Source organism: Taudactylus pleione, unplaced genomic scaffold (assembly GCF_031769625.1).
Source record: "Taudactylus pleione unplaced genomic scaffold, aTauple2 ptg000352l, whole genome shotgun sequence".
Taxonomy (NCBI): Eukaryota; Metazoa; Chordata; class Amphibia; order Anura; family Myobatrachidae; genus Taudactylus; species Taudactylus pleione.
Window position 1 is genome coordinate 14,650,616 of NW_028284753.1, and position 19,453 is coordinate 14,670,068.

The following is a 19,453-nucleotide window of genomic DNA, read 5'->3' on the forward strand; positions in this document are numbered from 1 at the left end:
CCCATGAGCCAAGGTATTATAGAGCTGCCTTGTTTCCTATGCACATCCGCATTACCTAAGTGTCCCAAGCCAGATCTACAGAATAACAGAACTGTGACACCTAAGAGGGAGAGTGCCATCAGGCAGATATCGGGAAATGAGCTTACAATAAAGATAGGAAATTACTTTCTTAGGGGGCAGTTTAAGGAGTGTAAATTTAAATGGGGAAGTGGACACTAAAAGAGGGCCACTTCCAAACTGGACATGCACAGCATGGCGGAGCTATAGTTATCTCTAAAAGGCCATATGAGAAAGGACAAACTGTAACGAGAGGACATGTATTTGATGAGGTGATCCTTTATCATGGAAGAAGCCTATAGAAGATGGATAGACTGTGGCCATAAAGGGATGCATTGGTCAGCAACAATACTCATATAGACTGTGGCATTTAAACAATGTTCAGTTTTTATTAAAGGGACACATACATGCCAAGAAAACATTCTCAACACCATTATATCACCATCACCAGTCTGAGCTGTTGAGCCAAAACCAGGATTGATTTATGGATTCATGTTGTTTACAGCAAATTCTGAACTTACCATCTACGTATTGCAGCAAAAATAAAGGGCCTGATTCAGAGGCGCACGCTCGCTCTGAATCAGGGCGTCCCTATTTTTTTAAATTCCGGCCTCCAGGCTGCTCGCACAGCTGTGGGTGACCACCCACTGCTTGTGTGAACGGCCTGGTGATGGTCGCAATTATCGCGACCATCGGCATTGCGAGGAGGCCCTTGTGGTATGGTCTCAGCACTCGCAATGCCAAGTGGACTTCCAGTTCTAATAGAGCCGGAAGTCCACTACTGACATCACGAGTGATGTCAGTAGGGCTGCCCATAAACAGCAGGCGTTCCTTTGGGGAACGCCTCCATTTGTCCAGCCACCCCCCCTACCCGCCTACAAAATGAGGCGAGCTGTCGATCAACATCGACAGCCACCCTGTCTTGTAGCGAGCCCCGGAGCGAGTAAAGTTCTCTCTCGCTCTGGGGCTCACGCACGTGAGGTGCGCATTCCGCGCGTGCGCAATGGCCCACCATCGACCCGCTTCTGAGCGGGTCTGAATCAGGCCCAAAGATTTTTCAGACCAGACGACAATTCTTCAATCAACTGTAGCCCTGGGTTCCTTTTTCTGAGCAGACAGGAGAAGAACCTGGTATCTTCTTCAGCTGCTGTAGTCCATCTTCTATAAGGTTTGATGTGCTGTACTTACAAGATTCGTCTTCTGCATATCACTGTTGTAATACATAGTTATTTGAGTTACTTTCAAGTTATTGTGAGCTTAAACAGGTCTGGCCTTTCTCTTCTGACCTCTATCATAAACAAGACATTTATTTGCTGTCACGTTTGAGGGTTGGTTTGGGTTGGAACAGGCATGGAAGGCTAAAGAGGAGATTTGAGAGGCATGAATGAACATAGGTGGCTTGAACCAGGACTTCCTCATGTACGGATATGAGGAGGTAGAGATATAGCAGTGGATGATGGGCCCGAAGGCAAGGACAGGAAAATAATGTTGTTATTAAACAGCAGGTTGGAATGGATACATAATACTGAATGGATGAGCAGAATCGGATTGGGACCGATGATGCTGGATCGGTTTGAGACCGATGTTAATGAATTGAAGAACTTGATGGATTTGAATCTGATGTGAAAGAATTGTTGAACTTGATTAGTTTGGGACCTAATTTATATGAGTCCGATGTTGATGAGCGTGATCGGTTGTTACTGATGTTTAAGAATTGAAGGACTTAGGGGGTCATTCAGACCCACTCGCAAGCAGCAGGACGCTCGCAAGTGGGTCGATGGTCCCCACTGCGCATGCGCACGACGGAGGGAGCTCGATGGTGACTGTCAGCACGCCCCCTTAGCCGGGCGTTACGGGGTGTGGCGGCCAGACGGAGGCGTTCCCATGGGAACGCCTACCGTCTGAAGCCGGCCCCACTGACATCACTAGTGATGTCAGTGGGAGTGATTTTGGCTCTGAAAGAGCCAAAATCACTCCAGGGCTTGTGGCTGGGAAACCCGACCGCAGGGTTTCCCTCGCAAGTCCGATGGTCGCGATGGTCAAGACCATCGCGACCATCTTTTTAGACGCTCGTATATGCTGTGGGTGGTGAGGAGGGCCCTGATTCAGAGTGAGCGCTCTGGTCAGAGCGAGCGGCTCTGAATCAGGGCCTTAATTGATATTTATTTTATTATTTATCTACTACCAGTTATTTATATAGCGCATACATATTCCGCAGTGCTTTACAGAGAATATTTGGCCATTCACATCAGTCCCTGCCCCAGTGGAGCTTACAATCTATATTCCCTATCACATGCTCATACACACTAGGGCTAATTTTGTTGGGAGCCAATTAGACTACCAGTAAATTTTTGGAGTGTGGGAGGAAACGAGAGTACCCACGCAAGCACAGGGAGAAGATACAAACTCCACACAGGTAGGGCCGTGGTGGGAATCGAACCCACAACCTCAGTGCTGTGAGGCAGTAAGCTAACCATTACACTGTCTGTGCTGCCCAATTTACTTAACCACGTACAATCAGATACGACCATGCCAGACTGGGCTTTCCCTGACATGGTCGTATCTGATACGACCAGTCAGAGAAACACAGTGGGCGGCTTGCTGGAAGTTAACTTCCAGCAGCCGCCCATCTCAGAGGGACCTGCCGGTCCCTCTACACCTGCGCCGCCTCCTACTTTGTGTCCCGAACACTGCTGGCCACAGTGATCGGGCCCCGGCGGCAGCCGCCTAGAAGCAGCAGCCACGGCTCATGTAGCCGCTGCTGCTGCTGTGACCCGATCACTGTGGCCAGCAGTGATCGGGCAGCCATTCAATACTAGGCAGTAGCGGAAACATCGACAGTTGTGGTCTACACAGATCTTACCCAATCGCTAAACAGTTGATGGCTTCTAACGATGGTTGAACCATCGATGGTACAGCTGTCAATGGCCATCACTACAGTATAACATAAAAATTGCTATTTTTATGGTATACTGGGTTTTAAAAAAAAAAATTTTTCAAATAAAATAGTGATGGATAAGTTTAAAATTATGTTCTTGACCTAATTCAATCATAAAAGAAACCGACAATTTTGGAGCGGTTTTTGGAAAAAGAATTCGTCAGTTAAGTGGTTAATTGATATGAGTCCAATCGGATGAGACGGATGGTTGGAGGTATCGGCTGGAACCGATGGTGACTGTAAGAATAAGTTTCAGTGGTAAAACCAGACTAGTGTGCAAAATGGTATAGGAGACTTGTTTACCAGATATAAGAACTGGATATAACGGACTGGGGGCCTGATTCAGACCCACTCGCGAGCGGCTGTCCGCTCGCAAGTGGGTCGATGGTGTGCACTGAGCATGCGCACGACGGAGGGAGCTCCGTCGTGCGCGAGACGTGACGAGCGAAGGACTTTCCTTCGCTCGTTGTGTCTGATCAAAGGGGGCGTGCTGTCGATGTTGATTGACAGCACGCCCCCTTTGGTGGGCGTGCCAGGGGCGTGCCTCCCAGACGGGGGCGTTCCCAAGGGAACGCCTACCGTCAGAAGCCGGCCCACTGACATCACTAGTGATGTCAGTGGGAGTGATTTTGGCTCTGATAGAGCCAAAATCACTCCGGGCCTTGCGGTTGAGAAACTCAACCGCAGGCTCCGGCTCCCAGTGGCGACCATCAACCTGCACGCTCGTATAGGCTGTGGGTGGTAACCCACAGCTATACGAGCGTCCAGGAGGACGCTCCATTTTTATGGAGGACGGCCCTCATTCAGAGCGAGCGCTCTGCTCAGAGCGTCCGGCTCTGAATGAGGGCCTGGGACCATTCAGATACAGAGTACCTGGGAGCTCAGCACAGAGCTGTAAGTGACTTTGTACTGGCAACAGAGGCCAGTCAGGAAATGGAATTTATAGGGGAAGATCCCTAGGGATTAGATGCTGCAATCAGCTGATCTGGGAGCAGTGCTCTGAATGGAGGAAGAGCGTCAGGTAACAGAGACAGACAGCACAGACAGATCTCAGCACCAGCCGTGGGCGATGTGCAGCGTGAGCGGACCTCTGAACTATCCTGGTGTCATGCACAGCGCGAGCGAACCTCAGCACTAGCCTGGACAGGCACCAGAGAGGTAAGAAAGTGGTTTTTAAGGGCCATTTAAGACGTTTAAGAGAAAGACATTTGCCCACAGAGGTGCCATTTACTAGGTATTTTCTATTTCACTATACTCATTCTCTGTACCCACTGAGACTGTTGTGCATGAAAGTCCCAGGATATCAGCAGTTTTAGAGATACACAAACCACCCAGTCTGGCACCAACAATCAGCAATCAATCAAAGTGACTTAGGGCCTGATTCAGAGCCGGACGCTCTGACCAGAGCGCTCGCTCTGAATCAGGGCCCTCCTCCATGAAAATGGAGCGGCCTCCTGGCCGCTCACATAGCTGTGGGTGACTACCCACAGCATATGCGAGCGTCCAAAAAGATGGTCGCGATGGTCTTGACCATCGCGACCATCGGACTTGCGACGGAGACCCTGCGGTAGGGTCTCCCTGCCACAAGCCCTAGAGTGATTTTCGCTCTATCAGAGCCAAAATCACTCCCACTGACATCACTCCCATGGGAACGCCTCCGTCTGGCAGGCACGCCCCCGGCACGCCCACAAAAGGGATCGTGCTGTCAATCAACATCGACAGCACGCCCCCTTTGGTGCGAGACCCGGAGCGATGGAAAGCCTGTCGCTCCCCGGGTCTCGCGCATGCGCACGACGGAGCTCCCTCCGTCGTGCGCATGCGCAGTGGGGAACATCGACCCACTTGCGAGCGTACTACCGCTCGCGAGTGGGTCTGAATGACCCCCTTAGATCACAATTCTTGCCCATTCTGGTGCTTGGTCTGAGCAACAACAAAACCTCTTGACCGTATCCACATGCTTTTTTGAATTGCAAAATAATTGGATGATTAGATTTGCAGATTTGCATTAACTAGTACAGTTCAAGTGTTCCTACAGATGTGTCCTCATACTTCTATGCCTTTTGATCCATGCGCCTGTTGCAATTCCAATGCTGCATACTTATTCCTCAATTTTGTTACTTTTTTTTACCTGCTTTGTTACACCTATAAACAAACCTAGAAATCAATAATGCTCTCTACCTTCCATGGAACTACAAGACCCAGCATGCCCTGTGAAGTTGGGAAAAAAAGGTATTGCATGTCTATCATACTTACTGCTACTTTTTCTTCAATCTTGCATCTTAGTTCACAAATCATGTACTAGGGGCCTGATTCATTAAGGATCACTATTGCGATCGCAGCTCCGTAATTGCACGCAGGTCTGCTGTGAAAATATGCTAATGAATGCAATCGCAATGCCAGCATAGAGACACCCACTGCCTCCCACTACCGCTATCTTACAGCCGTAATATCTTGCAAACTTCCATAAATATCGGCAACATCGAGTACCACCCGTCACCCAGAATTACAGCAGCCCTGACCCTATGCACGCACATGCAACAGCATTCAAACAGACAGGCACGCCTGCTTTTTGACGCCCCCCCCGCCCCCCCCCACGTCATCACCCCTAAAATGCTTCTTGCCTGTACGTCACTCTGTGATGGCTCTACGTGGTCTGTGTGATCGCAGTGGTGCCGTCGCGCAGTGGCGGATCCAAGGGTGGGGGGCGATTCCCCCCCCTGGATCAGCCACTGCGCGAGGGCACTACTGCGATTACACAGACCACGTAGAGCCATCACAGCTATGGATTCAGTGATCTGCTCAGAGTCAGGACAGGTTACCTTACCTAATGCAGTGTATATATAATGGGCCTCCATTGCTTTTTGTGATTTAGTACTTTTAGTGGCATTTGAGTGTGGTGGATCGTATATAGAGTTTTGATGTTCTCTCTTTCTATCATTACATCTATACTGGTATACATTCATGGTTAACATGATGGTTGATCCCGTTTATTTGATGGGATCGTGCAATCATGTGATTCATGAATGTGGATTCTATCTTTGTCTCCTTACTGTGTTAATGGAGTCTGGTTGGTGGGACTCTTTTTATGTGCTTTAGATATAATTATTTAGTTGGATATGTTTAATCGTCATGTATTTACTATTCCATTTACTATATGTGAGTGATGTGTATTTAGTATATTCATGTAATATATGTGGCATCGGGGACCATCATGTATGTATATTTGTTTTAATATTTTGCATTTAGAGTCCGGCGTCTGGGTGTTGCCAAGGCAACGGTGATGCTGACGGGCTGCTCCACCATGCCAGATCCGACGCTGCTTGTGTGCCGAGAGGAGGGCGTGGTGTGATGACGCCATTGAGATGCACCCCGGCCTGGGCGGCGGCTTGGCGCGGACTTGATGCAACGATGTGTAAGTATAAATGTGTGTGTTTTATGTGTTTGTATTGTTCTTACCTTGATGAAGGGGCAATAAAGAGGCCCCGAAACGTCGGTGGTTTTCACTACGTACCTGTGCTGCTTGCATTTTTTCAGAGTGCCGCCTGCTGGGACTGTTTATATATATATATATATATATACACAAATATTATAGAATAGCGCATCGGTTCAAGTCCAAAGTCAATTGTTTAAGTAAAACTTGGTGCAAAAGTGGTTCAAAACCACATAGTTCTAACACGTTGAACCTTCTGGTGAAGGTGGCAGCAGTCTTCCCGTGTTTCCAAGTGGCAATCTGTCATCCATATGATATATATTGTCCTCAGTACAGTTTGGAACTGAGAAACCAATAAAATGGCCGCCATCTGTCACACTATGGGCTATGAACCACCAACAAAATGCCCGCTCGACATAACACTCCACTAGAAACCAAAAAAATGGCTGCCGCCTATTCATTTGCACAGAAACAGAGTGTTATATGCTCTGTCTTCCCTCCCCCTATACACACAGAGGGGCAAGCTCCCTGTGTATTCAAATTACTAGTGTACCTAACAGCGTGATCACGGCAGGCATTACGAGCTAGCCACCGCAATCTGTGCATGCGTGTCACACCCCGCGCGGCACTATGGGATACGGTGGACGTCACCAATGATGTCACAGAAAATGGCCGCTGGTGACTGCGCATGCGCAAAACGGCGCTAGATGCCGGAATCATCACAGCTTAATACCTCTATAGGTACAGTATATAAAGGCCACCCCAAGAGACTCACCATCACCCCTGAGGAAGTCCTACAGGACGAAACGCGTTGAAACCCCTGTGCCATTCTCTCTCCATTCTATTGACCATTTGCAGATAAGCACTTTATTTTTATTTGTTTTAATAATTTTTAATTCCTGTATTCCATGTTCCCCTGTATTATGTCTCAATAAACCCGTTTGATGAATGTTGCTGAGAAAGGGTTATTTTCTGCTTATTTGAAGCCAATTAACCTATCCATATGCAAACCATTGGGGCCAATTTGGGACAATGATGGAATGACCAGGACAGTCTACACGCTGATAAGAAAGTATCTTTCTGGTATGCATTTAATTAAATATACAAATTAATTTCTAAAGAGATACTACACTATATATGTGTCTCATCTGGCTCTGATTGAGCCCTTCCTATAAAGGTTCCCAGCCATTCAGAATCCCGGGTCTGTACTATCATGTGGAATCCGTGTAAAGAACCACAGATAAGCCTTAAAGTTTTCTATTTTGGTACGCACATTAATTATTTTGAGCACGTGCAAAACATTTTTTTATAATACTACACTATCAGGCGCATGTTCTTTCCAAACTCTCTCTCTCTTTTTCTTTATACACACTTGTATCAAAGTCTGTGGCGTGATCAACAGGACTATTTGTCACAATCTGAGGATAGGTGTATATGGACACATCTGTAATAAAGTGACCACTTGGTGTGTGTACAGCTATGGCCAAAAGTTTTGAAACTGACACAAGTATTGGTTTTCACAAAGTCTGCTGCTTCAGTTTTTATGTTGGCAATTTGCATATACTCCAGAATGCCGTGAAGAGTGATCAGATGAATTGCATTTAATTGCAAAGTTCCTCTTTGCCATGACAATGAATTTAATCCCAAAAACATTTCCACTGCATTTCAGCCCTGCCACATAAGGACTAGCTGACATCATGTCAGTGATTCTCTCGTTAACACAGGTGAGAGTGTTGATGAGGACAAGGCTGGAGATCATTCTGTCATGCCGATTGACTTACAATAACAGACCAGCTTTAAAAGGAGGGTTGAGCTTGAATTCATTGCTCTTCCTCTGTTAACCATGGTTACCTGCAAGGAAACACATGCAGTCATCATTGCTTTGCACAAAAAGGGCTTCACAGGCAAGTATATTGCTGCTAGTATGATCGCACCTAAATCAACCATTTATCGAATCATCAAGAACTTCAAGTAGAGAGGTTCAGTACTTGTGCAGAAGGCTTCAGGGCACCCAAGAATGTCTGGCAAGCGCCAGGACCGTCTCCTAAAGTTGATTCAGCTGCAGGATCGGGGCATCACCAGTGCAGAGCTTGCTCAGGAATGGCAGCAGGCACCTGTGAGTGCATCTTCACGCACAGTGAGGCAAAGACTTGGAGGATGGCCTGGTGTCAAGAAGGGCAGCAAAGAAGCCACTTAAATCCAGGAAAAACATCAGGAACAGACTGATATTCTGCAAAAGGTACAGGGATTGTACTGCTGGGGACTTGGGTAAAGTTATTTTCTCTGATGAATCCCCTTTCAGATTGTTTGGGGCATCTGGAAAAACGCTTGTCCGGAGAAGGAAAGATGATAGCTACCATCAGTCCTGTTTCATGCCAACAGTAAAGCATCCTGAGATCATTCATGTGTGGTGTTGCTTCTCAGCCAAGGGAGTGGGCTCACTCGCAATTTTGCATAAGAACACAGCCATGAATAAAGAATGGTACCAAAGCATCCTCCAAGAGCAACTTCTCTTAACCATCCAAGAGCAGTTTGGTGATGAACAATGCCTTTTCCAGCATGATGGAGCACCTTGCCATAAGGCAAAAGTGATAACTAAGTGGCTCGGGGGAAAAAAATATCAAAATTTTGGGTCCATGGCCAGGAAACTTCCCAGACTTTAATCACATTGAGAGCTTGTGGTCAATCCTCAAAAGGCGGGTGTACAAACAAAAACCCACAAACTCTGACAAACTCCAAGCATTGATTAGGCAAGAATGGGTGGCCATCAGTCAGTATGGGGCCCAGAAGTTGATTGACAGCATGCCAGGGCAAATTGCAGAGGTCTTGAAAAAGAAGGGTCAACACTGCAAATTTTGACTCTTTGCATAAAGTTAATGTAATTGTCAATAAAAGCCTTTGACACTTATGAAATGCTTGTAATTTTACTTCAGTATACCATAGTAACATCTGACAAAAAGGTCTAAAAAGACTGAAGCAGCAAACTTTGTGAAAACCAAAACTTGTGTCATTCTCAAAACTTTTGGCCATGGCTGTATGTGTAGGCAATTTACCTAGCATGCAATTGATTAATTTTGGAGAGGGTTAAAAGACTTTCAATTGTATTGTTGATAACCAACTAGAGTACATCAGGTACTAACACCTGCACTATGTGACAGAATAATCAAGCCAATACAGACGGATTATGCTGGAACACATTTACAGGCTGCCAAAGCCACGCTCATCCAGGATGTAATATCCATGGAGACTCAGGTCATGGTTATGTTGGGGTGGATTGATGTGATTCAAGCTGCCCTGCCTCAGTCCCCAGCTTTACTAGCAGTCAATATTGCTTTTGTCTCCAATTCAGATTTGCAGCTACCAGTCAAGATACACAGGAGATTTATGGAAAACAACTTTCAGTTTTGGGCTCAGTGCTGTGTCATGTGTTTCAAATGCAGTCTGGGACCTACTCCATTGATTCAATGAGTGTTGAATTGATTCTTACTCTACTGAAAGATAAACTTTGGCCTGCACTACACCATACATTGAAATACTAAATCACATGTTGGAATAATTGACATTATTCTTGCAAGTGTTTGTCAGTGCTTTCAGTAATCATCATCAGGCTGCAACCAATGAGAACTACAGTATCTGGCCAGTCTATGTCACGGGTCCCAGTCAGTCCTATGTTTATTCCATTGCATTCCACAATTGGATGGGGGACGTGAATTGGAATGCAGCTGCTAAACAGCATCAGTTCAGATCTGTCTTAATGAGGACATAAAATATGAGTTGGCCAGGATGGATCTTCCTCTGGGATTGGAGGAATTTATTGATCTGTGTATCACTATAGATACACGGTTAACAGAAAATCAGAAGAAGAGGTCTTAACGGTTTACTCCTGCGGAATCTCAACCGCCTGGTCAGTAAACAAGGCAGATGGTGGAGAGCCTGAACCCATGCAGATCAACACAGTTCCGATATTCTGGAAAAGTGCAGGACCGCAACTATATAAAGAGGGACAGTCTGTGTCGAAGTCCATCCAATCCTCTTATAGCTAATCATTTATTTGCTCAGTATGAGATTTGGCAGTGCTATGCTCCAAGGTGCTGATTCTGAGTTGAATACAAAGTTGCTGTGTTTGCATTGTGCCATGGTAACTTGATTTACTACCTTATGCTAATGTGAGTTCTGTAGAGCTAATGCGAGGATCTGTTAACTGCAATTGGGAAGCCGCTCTACCCACTGTTTTTCCATCCACAGTTGCAACTATCATCATTAGTATTGGCACTTACACCAGCCCCATGCTAAGTGCAAGAGATCTGTCAGAAACAGACATACACATGCCTCAAAATAACATGGAACTCTAGCTACATGTTCACAACACTCCCACAAGACAGAACAGCTGGGTGGGACAGAATGGTCGCCATCCAGTTCCTGCCCCAAAATGCCTGACACAGAATAGGATCTGGATATGCAAAAAAGTGCAAAAGTGCATCTTCACATGCGCTGTATGTTAAAATGAACTATTGGTGTCACTGCAAAGAGATCTATCCATTGATATGTGTCCTATAATCTCAGGCCCAGCAACTCAAAAGACTGCATCATACAAGTCAATTGAGAAGAGCTGTCATTCGTTATTGTACAGTCACAAGGATTGTTTTGGCCGATATTTGGTTGTTCAAACATAACTCTATCATTAACTGTCAAATAAAGGAAATAATGTTTAAATCAACATTCTGTACTCAACGGAGTTTAATGATTGTACTCAGGGGCGTATCTATAATTGGTGCTGGGCCCGCACTGCACACCCTGCACCCATAGTATTACTTACCTCTCCAGAGTCCCAAGTCGGCAAGGGGGTCCGGCACTGTAAAGACGACTGGAAAATGGCCGCCGCGGCCATTTTCCTGTCGTATGCGCAGTACAGGGAAAATGGCAATTTCCCTGTGACCTGCGCATACTCTATAGACTCTGGGCACACTCTAGCGTTGGCCGCGCACAGCTCAGTGCGCTGCCGGCTACCGAACAGAGAGGAGGGGGCCTGTGTCGGAGACTGCACATGGGCCCCCTCCTCTCTAGAAACGCCCCTGATTGGACTGAATTATGTCTGAGAAAGGGAAGTTGCTTGAAGTCTATTCAGATTTTTCAGATGTCTTTGACAATAAACAGGCTGAGACACTTCCTTCTCATTGGCAATGTGACTGCCCAATCCCAGCTTGTACCGTTTGGACCAATGTATTACTGTACCTTTTTGAACCTGAATTCAAATATTTGAAGGAATGCATTGAAAATAATTTGTAGATAGGCTTTATAGGGCCATTTACTACTTCAGCAGGAAAACAAGTATGGGGGCCTACGTCTTAGCATAGATTATAGGGCCTTATTCATTACCGATCGCAACTGCGAATACGTACGCAGACGGCCGTTTTCTGCATTCTGTGCATGCGTATGCATCGCAGTACGTGTGCGCAAAGGTCTCACTGCGATCTGACTGTGACTGCAGTGACTACGCAGACCCATCGCAGAGTGACTGACAGGAAGTGATCGTTTGGGGGTGGTCGGCAAAAACACAAGTGTACCAGTGCATTTGATGCTGTTACAAGGGCGTTCATAATTTAGCCACTACGATGCCATTCACAGCTTGGGCTTTCACTGCGTGCGATGCGGCTAGCAATTTCTGAGTAAGGTCAGAGCTTGTGCATGTGTGCGTGAGGCTACAATGGTGCTCGATGTTACCAATGGTTTTGCAGCTTGCTAACTATTACGGATGTGTGTAAGGTGAAGTTGGCGTCCTTAAGTTAGGCTGCAAAGGCATTGCGATAGCAATCATCATATGTTCGCAGTGAGACTGCGCGTATAATTGCAGCTGCAATCGCAGCTGTGATCCGTAATGAATCGGGCCCATAGAGCCCTCAACTCAATAATCATTCATAACTGTTACCCAATACTATTAATTCTGGAATTCCTTGAAAGGTTATGCTCAGCATGTGTGTTCACTAAAGGTGCCCATACACGGTGCGGTATAGCAGCCAATCAGACAGATTATTGCTGCTATATCGTACCGTGTATGGGCATGATATCAGACAATGCACGCTCCTGCGGGGTCGTACATCGCACCTCCAGATCTCATGCAGAGCTATGCAGGTGGGGGAGGGAGGTGCTGGCATATCGGACGGTCCACCACCTGATTGCACCGGGTGTGGGGACCGCCCGATATGTCGGCCGTCGGATCCCCCGTCACGTCGCAAGGTGCAAATCGCACTGTATATGGGCACCTTAAGTTAGATCTGAGAGGGTCCTACAATTTGATTCACATTCCACCTGGGGATGACTGGAAAAGGGCTACTAGGTCAATAAAAATATTGAGATTGCCTTTAGTTTTCTTAAATAGACATTTACATTTTCTTCTGTCCTGCCGCACCGAGATCCAACTCAACAGTTTATCTTAGAAGTAGATGCTTCAGCAACAGCAATATTAGCTTTCTTGTCAGAGAAAAAACAGACAAGTGTGTATTTTGTCTATGCACAAATGTTTCCAGCCAGCTGTCTGCTGTGGAGCAGAATTACACCATTGGCAAATGGGAATTATTAGCTATTCAAATGGCATTAAAGGAACGGAGGTACCAAAATTTGCTGGGAGATGGAGATAATGTCAGACCAGAAATTTGATAGGACGGGGCAATCCTACCAAACAAGTCGTAGGGAGCCCAAGGCGGTAGAACATCTCCAGTAGGAGCTGAAAACTGATGAAAACATAGCATGCAACAAAGCTGGATGTCTGTACCATCGCATTAAGAGCCTGATTCAGACCCGCTCACAAGTGCATTGCGCTCACAAGCAGGTCGATGGTGGCCCAGTGCGCACGCGAGGTGTGCGCAATGTGCGTGCGAGAGCCCCGTAGCGAGTGAGACCTTCACTCGCTCCGGAGCTCGCAGCAAAACGGGGCGGCTGTTGATGTTGATCGACGGCTCGCCCCGTTTTGTAGGCGGGTAGGGGGGGTGGCTGAACAAACGGAGGCGTTCCCGAAGGAACGCCTGCCATTTGTGGGCGTCCCTACTGACATCACTCGTGATGTCAGTAGTGGACTTCCGGCTCTATTAGAGCTGGAAGTTTACTCGGCATTGTGAGTGCTGATACCCTACCTTAGGGTCTCCTCGCAATGCCGATGGTTGTGATAATCGCGACCATCTCCTGCCCGCTCGCACTAGCTTTGGGTGGGCACCCACGGCTTAGCGAGCGGGCAGGAAAGAAAAAAAATACTCCCCGCCCTGATTCAGAGTGTGCGCTCGCAAATAGCGAGCGGCTCTGAATCAGGCCCTAAGTTCTTGTATTGTGTCTCTTTAACAGTGATACAATCATAATATATTTTATATTCACTAATCACACATTTTGGAAGTGATTCAAATGTTTATTTGGTGGCGATATTTAATGGGTGCCCGTCGGAGCAATTCAGCTGTTTTAGGCGCTCATGAAGTATCGCACTTGACTTGCCCAAACACTAAAGTGGCTAAACCTATTTAAAGTCCTGGTTAGGGCGTCACGGATATTTCACACATTTAACCTGGCCATCTCAGAAGGTTGTGAGCAGAAATGTCGGCGCACGAAGTACCCGCGCCCGATTGGAGCAGCAATTGAATTGCTCTGTCAGGCACCCATTACTGAGCGGCATGTTAAAAATAATTGAATTCCCCCCTTCAAATTTTAAAAATCACATCAATAAAAATAACAATTAAAGTAATAAGATATATTCATTAACTGTTATATGGGAGTCTTTCCTTTGATATCTTACAGAGACTTCATTACCCATCTAATAAATTTGAATGATGATTATACATACATACCCTTCCGCACATTTGAGTATCACATATGTATTATTATGACATTAGTAAGCCTTATTTTGGAACTTATAAAATAACTTTACCTACCATGCACAGCAGCTATTTATAATTTGCACACCTTATGCAGTTTCGCTGCCTGAAATTAAGTTGGCACACAGATTTCTTCAAAAAAGGAAATATGAAGATATGTGCTTTGAAGGGTCATATACTCATTAATAAGTGTTTATATGATACTTGCATCTTGTATATGCATCTAGAGTTGACAGGATATGTATTCCACTGAGTTACACCTCTGATTGACACCTGCTGATGATCTTCTAGTTAGAAAAGAAGGAAAACTGATTTTACAGACTTGTTGGCTGTCTGCTCTCACATTCATAACTTAAGCTAACTATAAAATTTTCCTGGCCACGGTTAATAGCAATTAATCTGTTTTGAGAAATCTTTTATAGACAGAAATATTTTTTCATTACAGATTGAGTCTCCCATATCCAAAATGCTTGGGACCAGGTGTAATTTGGATATCTGAATACTCCGTATTTTGGAATATTTGCATAAAATAATGAAATATCTTGGGAATGGGACCCAATTCTAAACACATAATGCCTTAATGTATTATATACAACTTATACATATATCCTGAAGGCCATTTTATACTATATTTTTAATAATTTTGTGCATCAAAAAAAGTTTGTGTACATACATGAAATTCATCTATGTTTCATATACACCTAAATAAACACAGCCTGAAGGTTATTTTAGACAATATTTTTAATAATTTGTGCTTTAAACAAAGTTTGTGTACACTGAACCATCAGAAAGCAAAAGTTTCACTTTCTCAGGCATGCTAAAAATATTCCTTATTTCGGAATATATGGATATGGGAGACTCAACCTGTAACTCTATTTGGGCCTCTTATCACAAGTATGTTCAATATTTTTTATTTTTTGACTGGCAAAAAGATAGTTGCACAAACACAAAATGTAAATTGTAAAGCCTATATTTATGTGTGAAATGTATTTACCCTCATTTCTTACTATCTTTCTTCTATAGGAATACACTATAGATGTGTTCTTTAGACAGAGCTGGCTGGATGAGAGATTGAAATTTGATGGACCAATTAAAACTCTGCCCCTGAATAACCTATTGGCTAGCAAGATCTGGACCCCAGACACATTCTTCCACAATGGAAAGAAATCAGTTGCACACAACATGACCACACCCAACAAGCTGCTGAGACTCACATATAATGGAACCCTACTGTACACTATGAGGTGATGTATTTGCATAGCATCTACTCCTGCTTAGTTGTGTGTCAGTGTACCAATTCATTGTCTTTCATTATGAACCATTATCCATCATCCTTCGACTGGTCTCATCCTCCATTATATCCATACATGACAAATCTACATGTAATAAATTACATTCCTTATTGGTACATGTACATTTTTTAAAGAAGTATTAATAGAAGTATTTGACTGCTGATGCTTTTGTGTCTTACTATCTAGGCTGGGCCCCAGGAAGTTCCATTGTCAGAAACAAGGGCCCTCATTCAGAGCCGTACGCTCTGAGCAGAGCGCACGCTCTGAATGAGGGCCGTCCTCCATAACTATGGAGCGTCCTCCTGGACGCTCGTATAGCTGTGGGTCACCACCCACAGCCTATACGAGCGTGCAGTTTGATGGCCGCGATGGTCTTGACCATCGCGACCATCGAAACTGCGAGCCGGAGCCTGCGGTTGAGGTTTTCAACCGCAAGGCCCGGAGTGATTTTGGCTCTATCAGAGCCAAAATCACTCCCACTGACATCACTAGTGATGTCAGTGGGCCGGCTTCTGACGGTAGGCGTTCCCTTAGGAACGCCCCCGTCAGGGAGGCACGCCCCCGGCACGCCCACCAAAGGGGGCGTGCTGTCAGTCAACATCGACAGCACGCCCCCTTTGATCAGACACAACGAGCGAAGGAAAGTCCTTCGCTCGTCGCGTCTGGCGCATGCGCACGACGGAGCTCCCTCCGTCGTGCGCATGCTCAGTGCAGAACATCGACCCACTTGCGAGCGGACAGCCGCTCGCGAGTGGGTCTAATTCAGGCCCAAGGTCACATAAAATAGTTTCCAGAGTCCCTAGTACATGCTTGTAAGTCATTAGCTGTGTTGCAAAATATTAACTTTTTTTTATAAAACAAAAAAAAAGATCGTTAGATTGCCACCCTTTAGCTAGGAGTACTGTGATGCAGTTTGTTGTGTGTTCAGGCACAGTTAAAACATTTTAATAGAAAACTTGTGTGTAAAAAAATAAAATGTCATTAGGGTGCTACCCTTATACTAGGGGCGCTGTGAGCTGATATTGATCAATCAATAGAAGAGCAGGTGCAGCAACCAAGTACTAGTGCTGTGGCATCTACTAAAGGTGGTCAAAAGGGAAATAAAATTTAAGAAAGGGCACCGGAAATCTAAACAATATTTTTCAATGTTAAGAAAGACATGACCTTTAAAAAGAAAGGGAGTAATTATTGCTAAAAATGTGAAATGGCCAACATTTCATACACCACATGCAGTGGCAAGGAAAGGCCCAGGCCATGGCCTTTTTTGCGAATGGAGGTCCTGCTTCTGATGTTTCATGCGCTAGAATTCCTGTTGCGGAAGCCGGGGCCAAACATAGTCAGACAACTCCTGAAACCTCACATGCAAGATCTGCTCACTCTAAATCTACATGTATCACCTTTAGGTGATACATGTAGATTTAGGCTGAAGAACAAACTGTATGTTCATAAAATTCACAAATCACTGAGGAGAGTCTTAAAGTGTGTCCACGAGTGCGATGTGTGACCCTGACATTTCTGACATTGTACACTTAGAGAATCCTCCTTCCATCATGTCTGCACCCTCTGCAAATTTGGGCATGAGCAGCACAAGGAAAGATGGTGACATAGAAATTGAGGATGCTATTGTGGAAGTACAACAGGGTGAAGGGGATATATGTGTATATGATGCTGATGAGGATATGGGTGATGAGAATCTTGTTTGTGTCAAAATAAGTCAGTCACCAGTGGCAGCAGTTCTTGCCCGAGATAAAAAGAAGGCCATTGTCATGCCTAGGCAAAAGACCAAAAAAGCCACCTCTTTTGTGCAGAATTTTTTTTATCCATCTGACAACATTTTTCTAGCCATCTGTAACGTTTGTGAACCCAAAGTAAGTAGATGTAGGGATGTTAGCCATCTAGGAAGCTCCTCCTAGAGCGTCATTTGCAGCAAGTTCATACAATTTTTTGGGAAAAAGCTGAAAAATCTGGTAAAATAATAACAAGCAGTCCAGAATCAGCTAGATCTCAGCTTATGCAATCTCCATTGATAACACCTTCAACATCAATCTCCTAATTAATTATCTAAATGGCATTTACCGTATATACTCGAGTATAAACCGAGTTTTTCAGCACAAAAAATGTGCTGAAAAAGTACCCCCTCGGCTTATACTCGAGTCAAGTGTAGCGCTGACCGGACGGAGTTCGGTCAGCGCTACACACTGCCAAACGCACAGCCGCCGGAGCCGGCAGCTGCGTGTTTGGTGTAATCAGCAGCCGCTGAGAGTCTGTCAGACTCTCAGCGGCTGCTGCTGCTCCCACTGCGGGAGCCATCTTCCGGCTCCCGCAGTGGGTGATGGGAGACACGTCGTCATGACGACGTCTCTCCCATGCAAAGCGGCCGGAGGAGCGGACAGCGGCGGGACCAGGAGCGGGAGTTTAAGGTAAGTGTTTTTTGTTTTTTTTATTCTTTTCACGTCTCTCTCTACTAGGGGGGGGGGACTACAGGGGGGCACTACCAGGGGGCGATGACTACAGGGGGCACTACCATGGGGCATTATCAGGGGGCACTACCAGGGGGCGATTACTACAGGGGGCACTACCAAGGGGCATTATCAGGGGGCGATTACTACAAGGGGCACTAAAAGGGGGGATTACCACTGGGGGAACTACAAGGGGGGGATTACTACAGGGGGCACTACCAGGGGGGGATTACTACAGGGGGCGATTACTACAGGGGGCACTAAAAGGGGGGATTACTACAGGGGGCACTAAAAGGGGGGATTACCACTGGGGGAACTACCAGGGGAGGATTACTACAGGGGGCACTACCAGTGGGGGATTACTACAGGGTGCACTAAAAGGGGGGATTACCACTGGGGGCACTACCAGGAGGGATTACTACTGGGGGCACAACCAGGGGGAATTACTACTGGGGGCACTACCAGCTGCTGCCATTTCCCACACTAGGCTTATACTCGAGTCAGTAAGTTTTCCCAGTTTTTTGGGGTAAAAGTAGGTACCTCGGCTTATATTCGGGTCGACTTATACTCGAGTATATACGGTAATTTGCAAAGGCTGTTTGACTCCTGCCCTATCCAGGATTCCCTAGAAGAATCCTTGTTCTCTAGGGCTTCTGCTACTGCTCGGGGTAAATCTTCGTCCCAGAAGGGGACCAATAAGAATAGCTTTAAATAACAGTTGACTGTGAAACAATCCTTTGCAGGAGGCAGCAAGTATAAAAGCAGCCATCCAGTTGCTTAGAGGATCACTGAAGCCATGATGGCTATGCTAGCATTAGTTCTGTGTCCAATATCTGTCATCAATGATTTGGTTGAAGACAGTTACTGTAATTAAGGTCCTGTGCTACCAAATTCCATTTCGATTTCAATTTACAAGAACAGCAATTCCATTCCTGTACCGGTACGTTAAGAAAAAAACAGTTCTTGGCCTAGAAAATGCTATTGTACCCACTTTCCACTTAACCACAAATATATGGACAAGCGGTAATGGTCAACAAAAGATTAGCAGCAGCAGCATCTGACACAACGCTGGCTCATTCCCAGGCAGGCTACTCTCTGTATCACCAGCTTCACTAAGAGGCATACTAGTGTCAACCTGTTAGAAAAACTCAGAGATCGCAAATGGCTTACACTGCTCGGACAAAATCATTGTGAGATCATTACAACTGGGTGGATTTGAACACGCTCCATGTTTTGCCGACCCGATAAACTTGGTGATTCAAATTTTTTTTTTTTTAAATAAATTTTTATTATGAAATGCACCATAAGCATCAACAATACACAATTCAATACGCCATACAAATAATACAGTTGCATGGCGGATAAATAGGTATCCAAAGAGATAATTATCTCATAAAAGCACAAAAAAAATTATGACAAAGCTC

At 45.5% G+C, this 19,453-nt stretch overlaps 1 protein-coding gene across 1 annotated transcript in view; it reads left to right on the top strand.

Annotated features, from left to right (window-relative positions):
• The window catches only part of LOC148508676 (gamma-aminobutyric acid receptor subunit alpha-3-like), a 496,671-nt gene that overhangs the window by 351,356 nt on the left and 125,862 nt on the right, over positions 1–19,453 (top strand). The window contains exon 5 of the mRNA XM_088444226.1: positions 15,302–15,522. Coding sequence (XP_088300352.1) covers positions 15,302–15,522 — 221 coding nt within the window. The remainder of the gene's footprint in view (positions 1–15,301; positions 15,523–19,453) is intronic.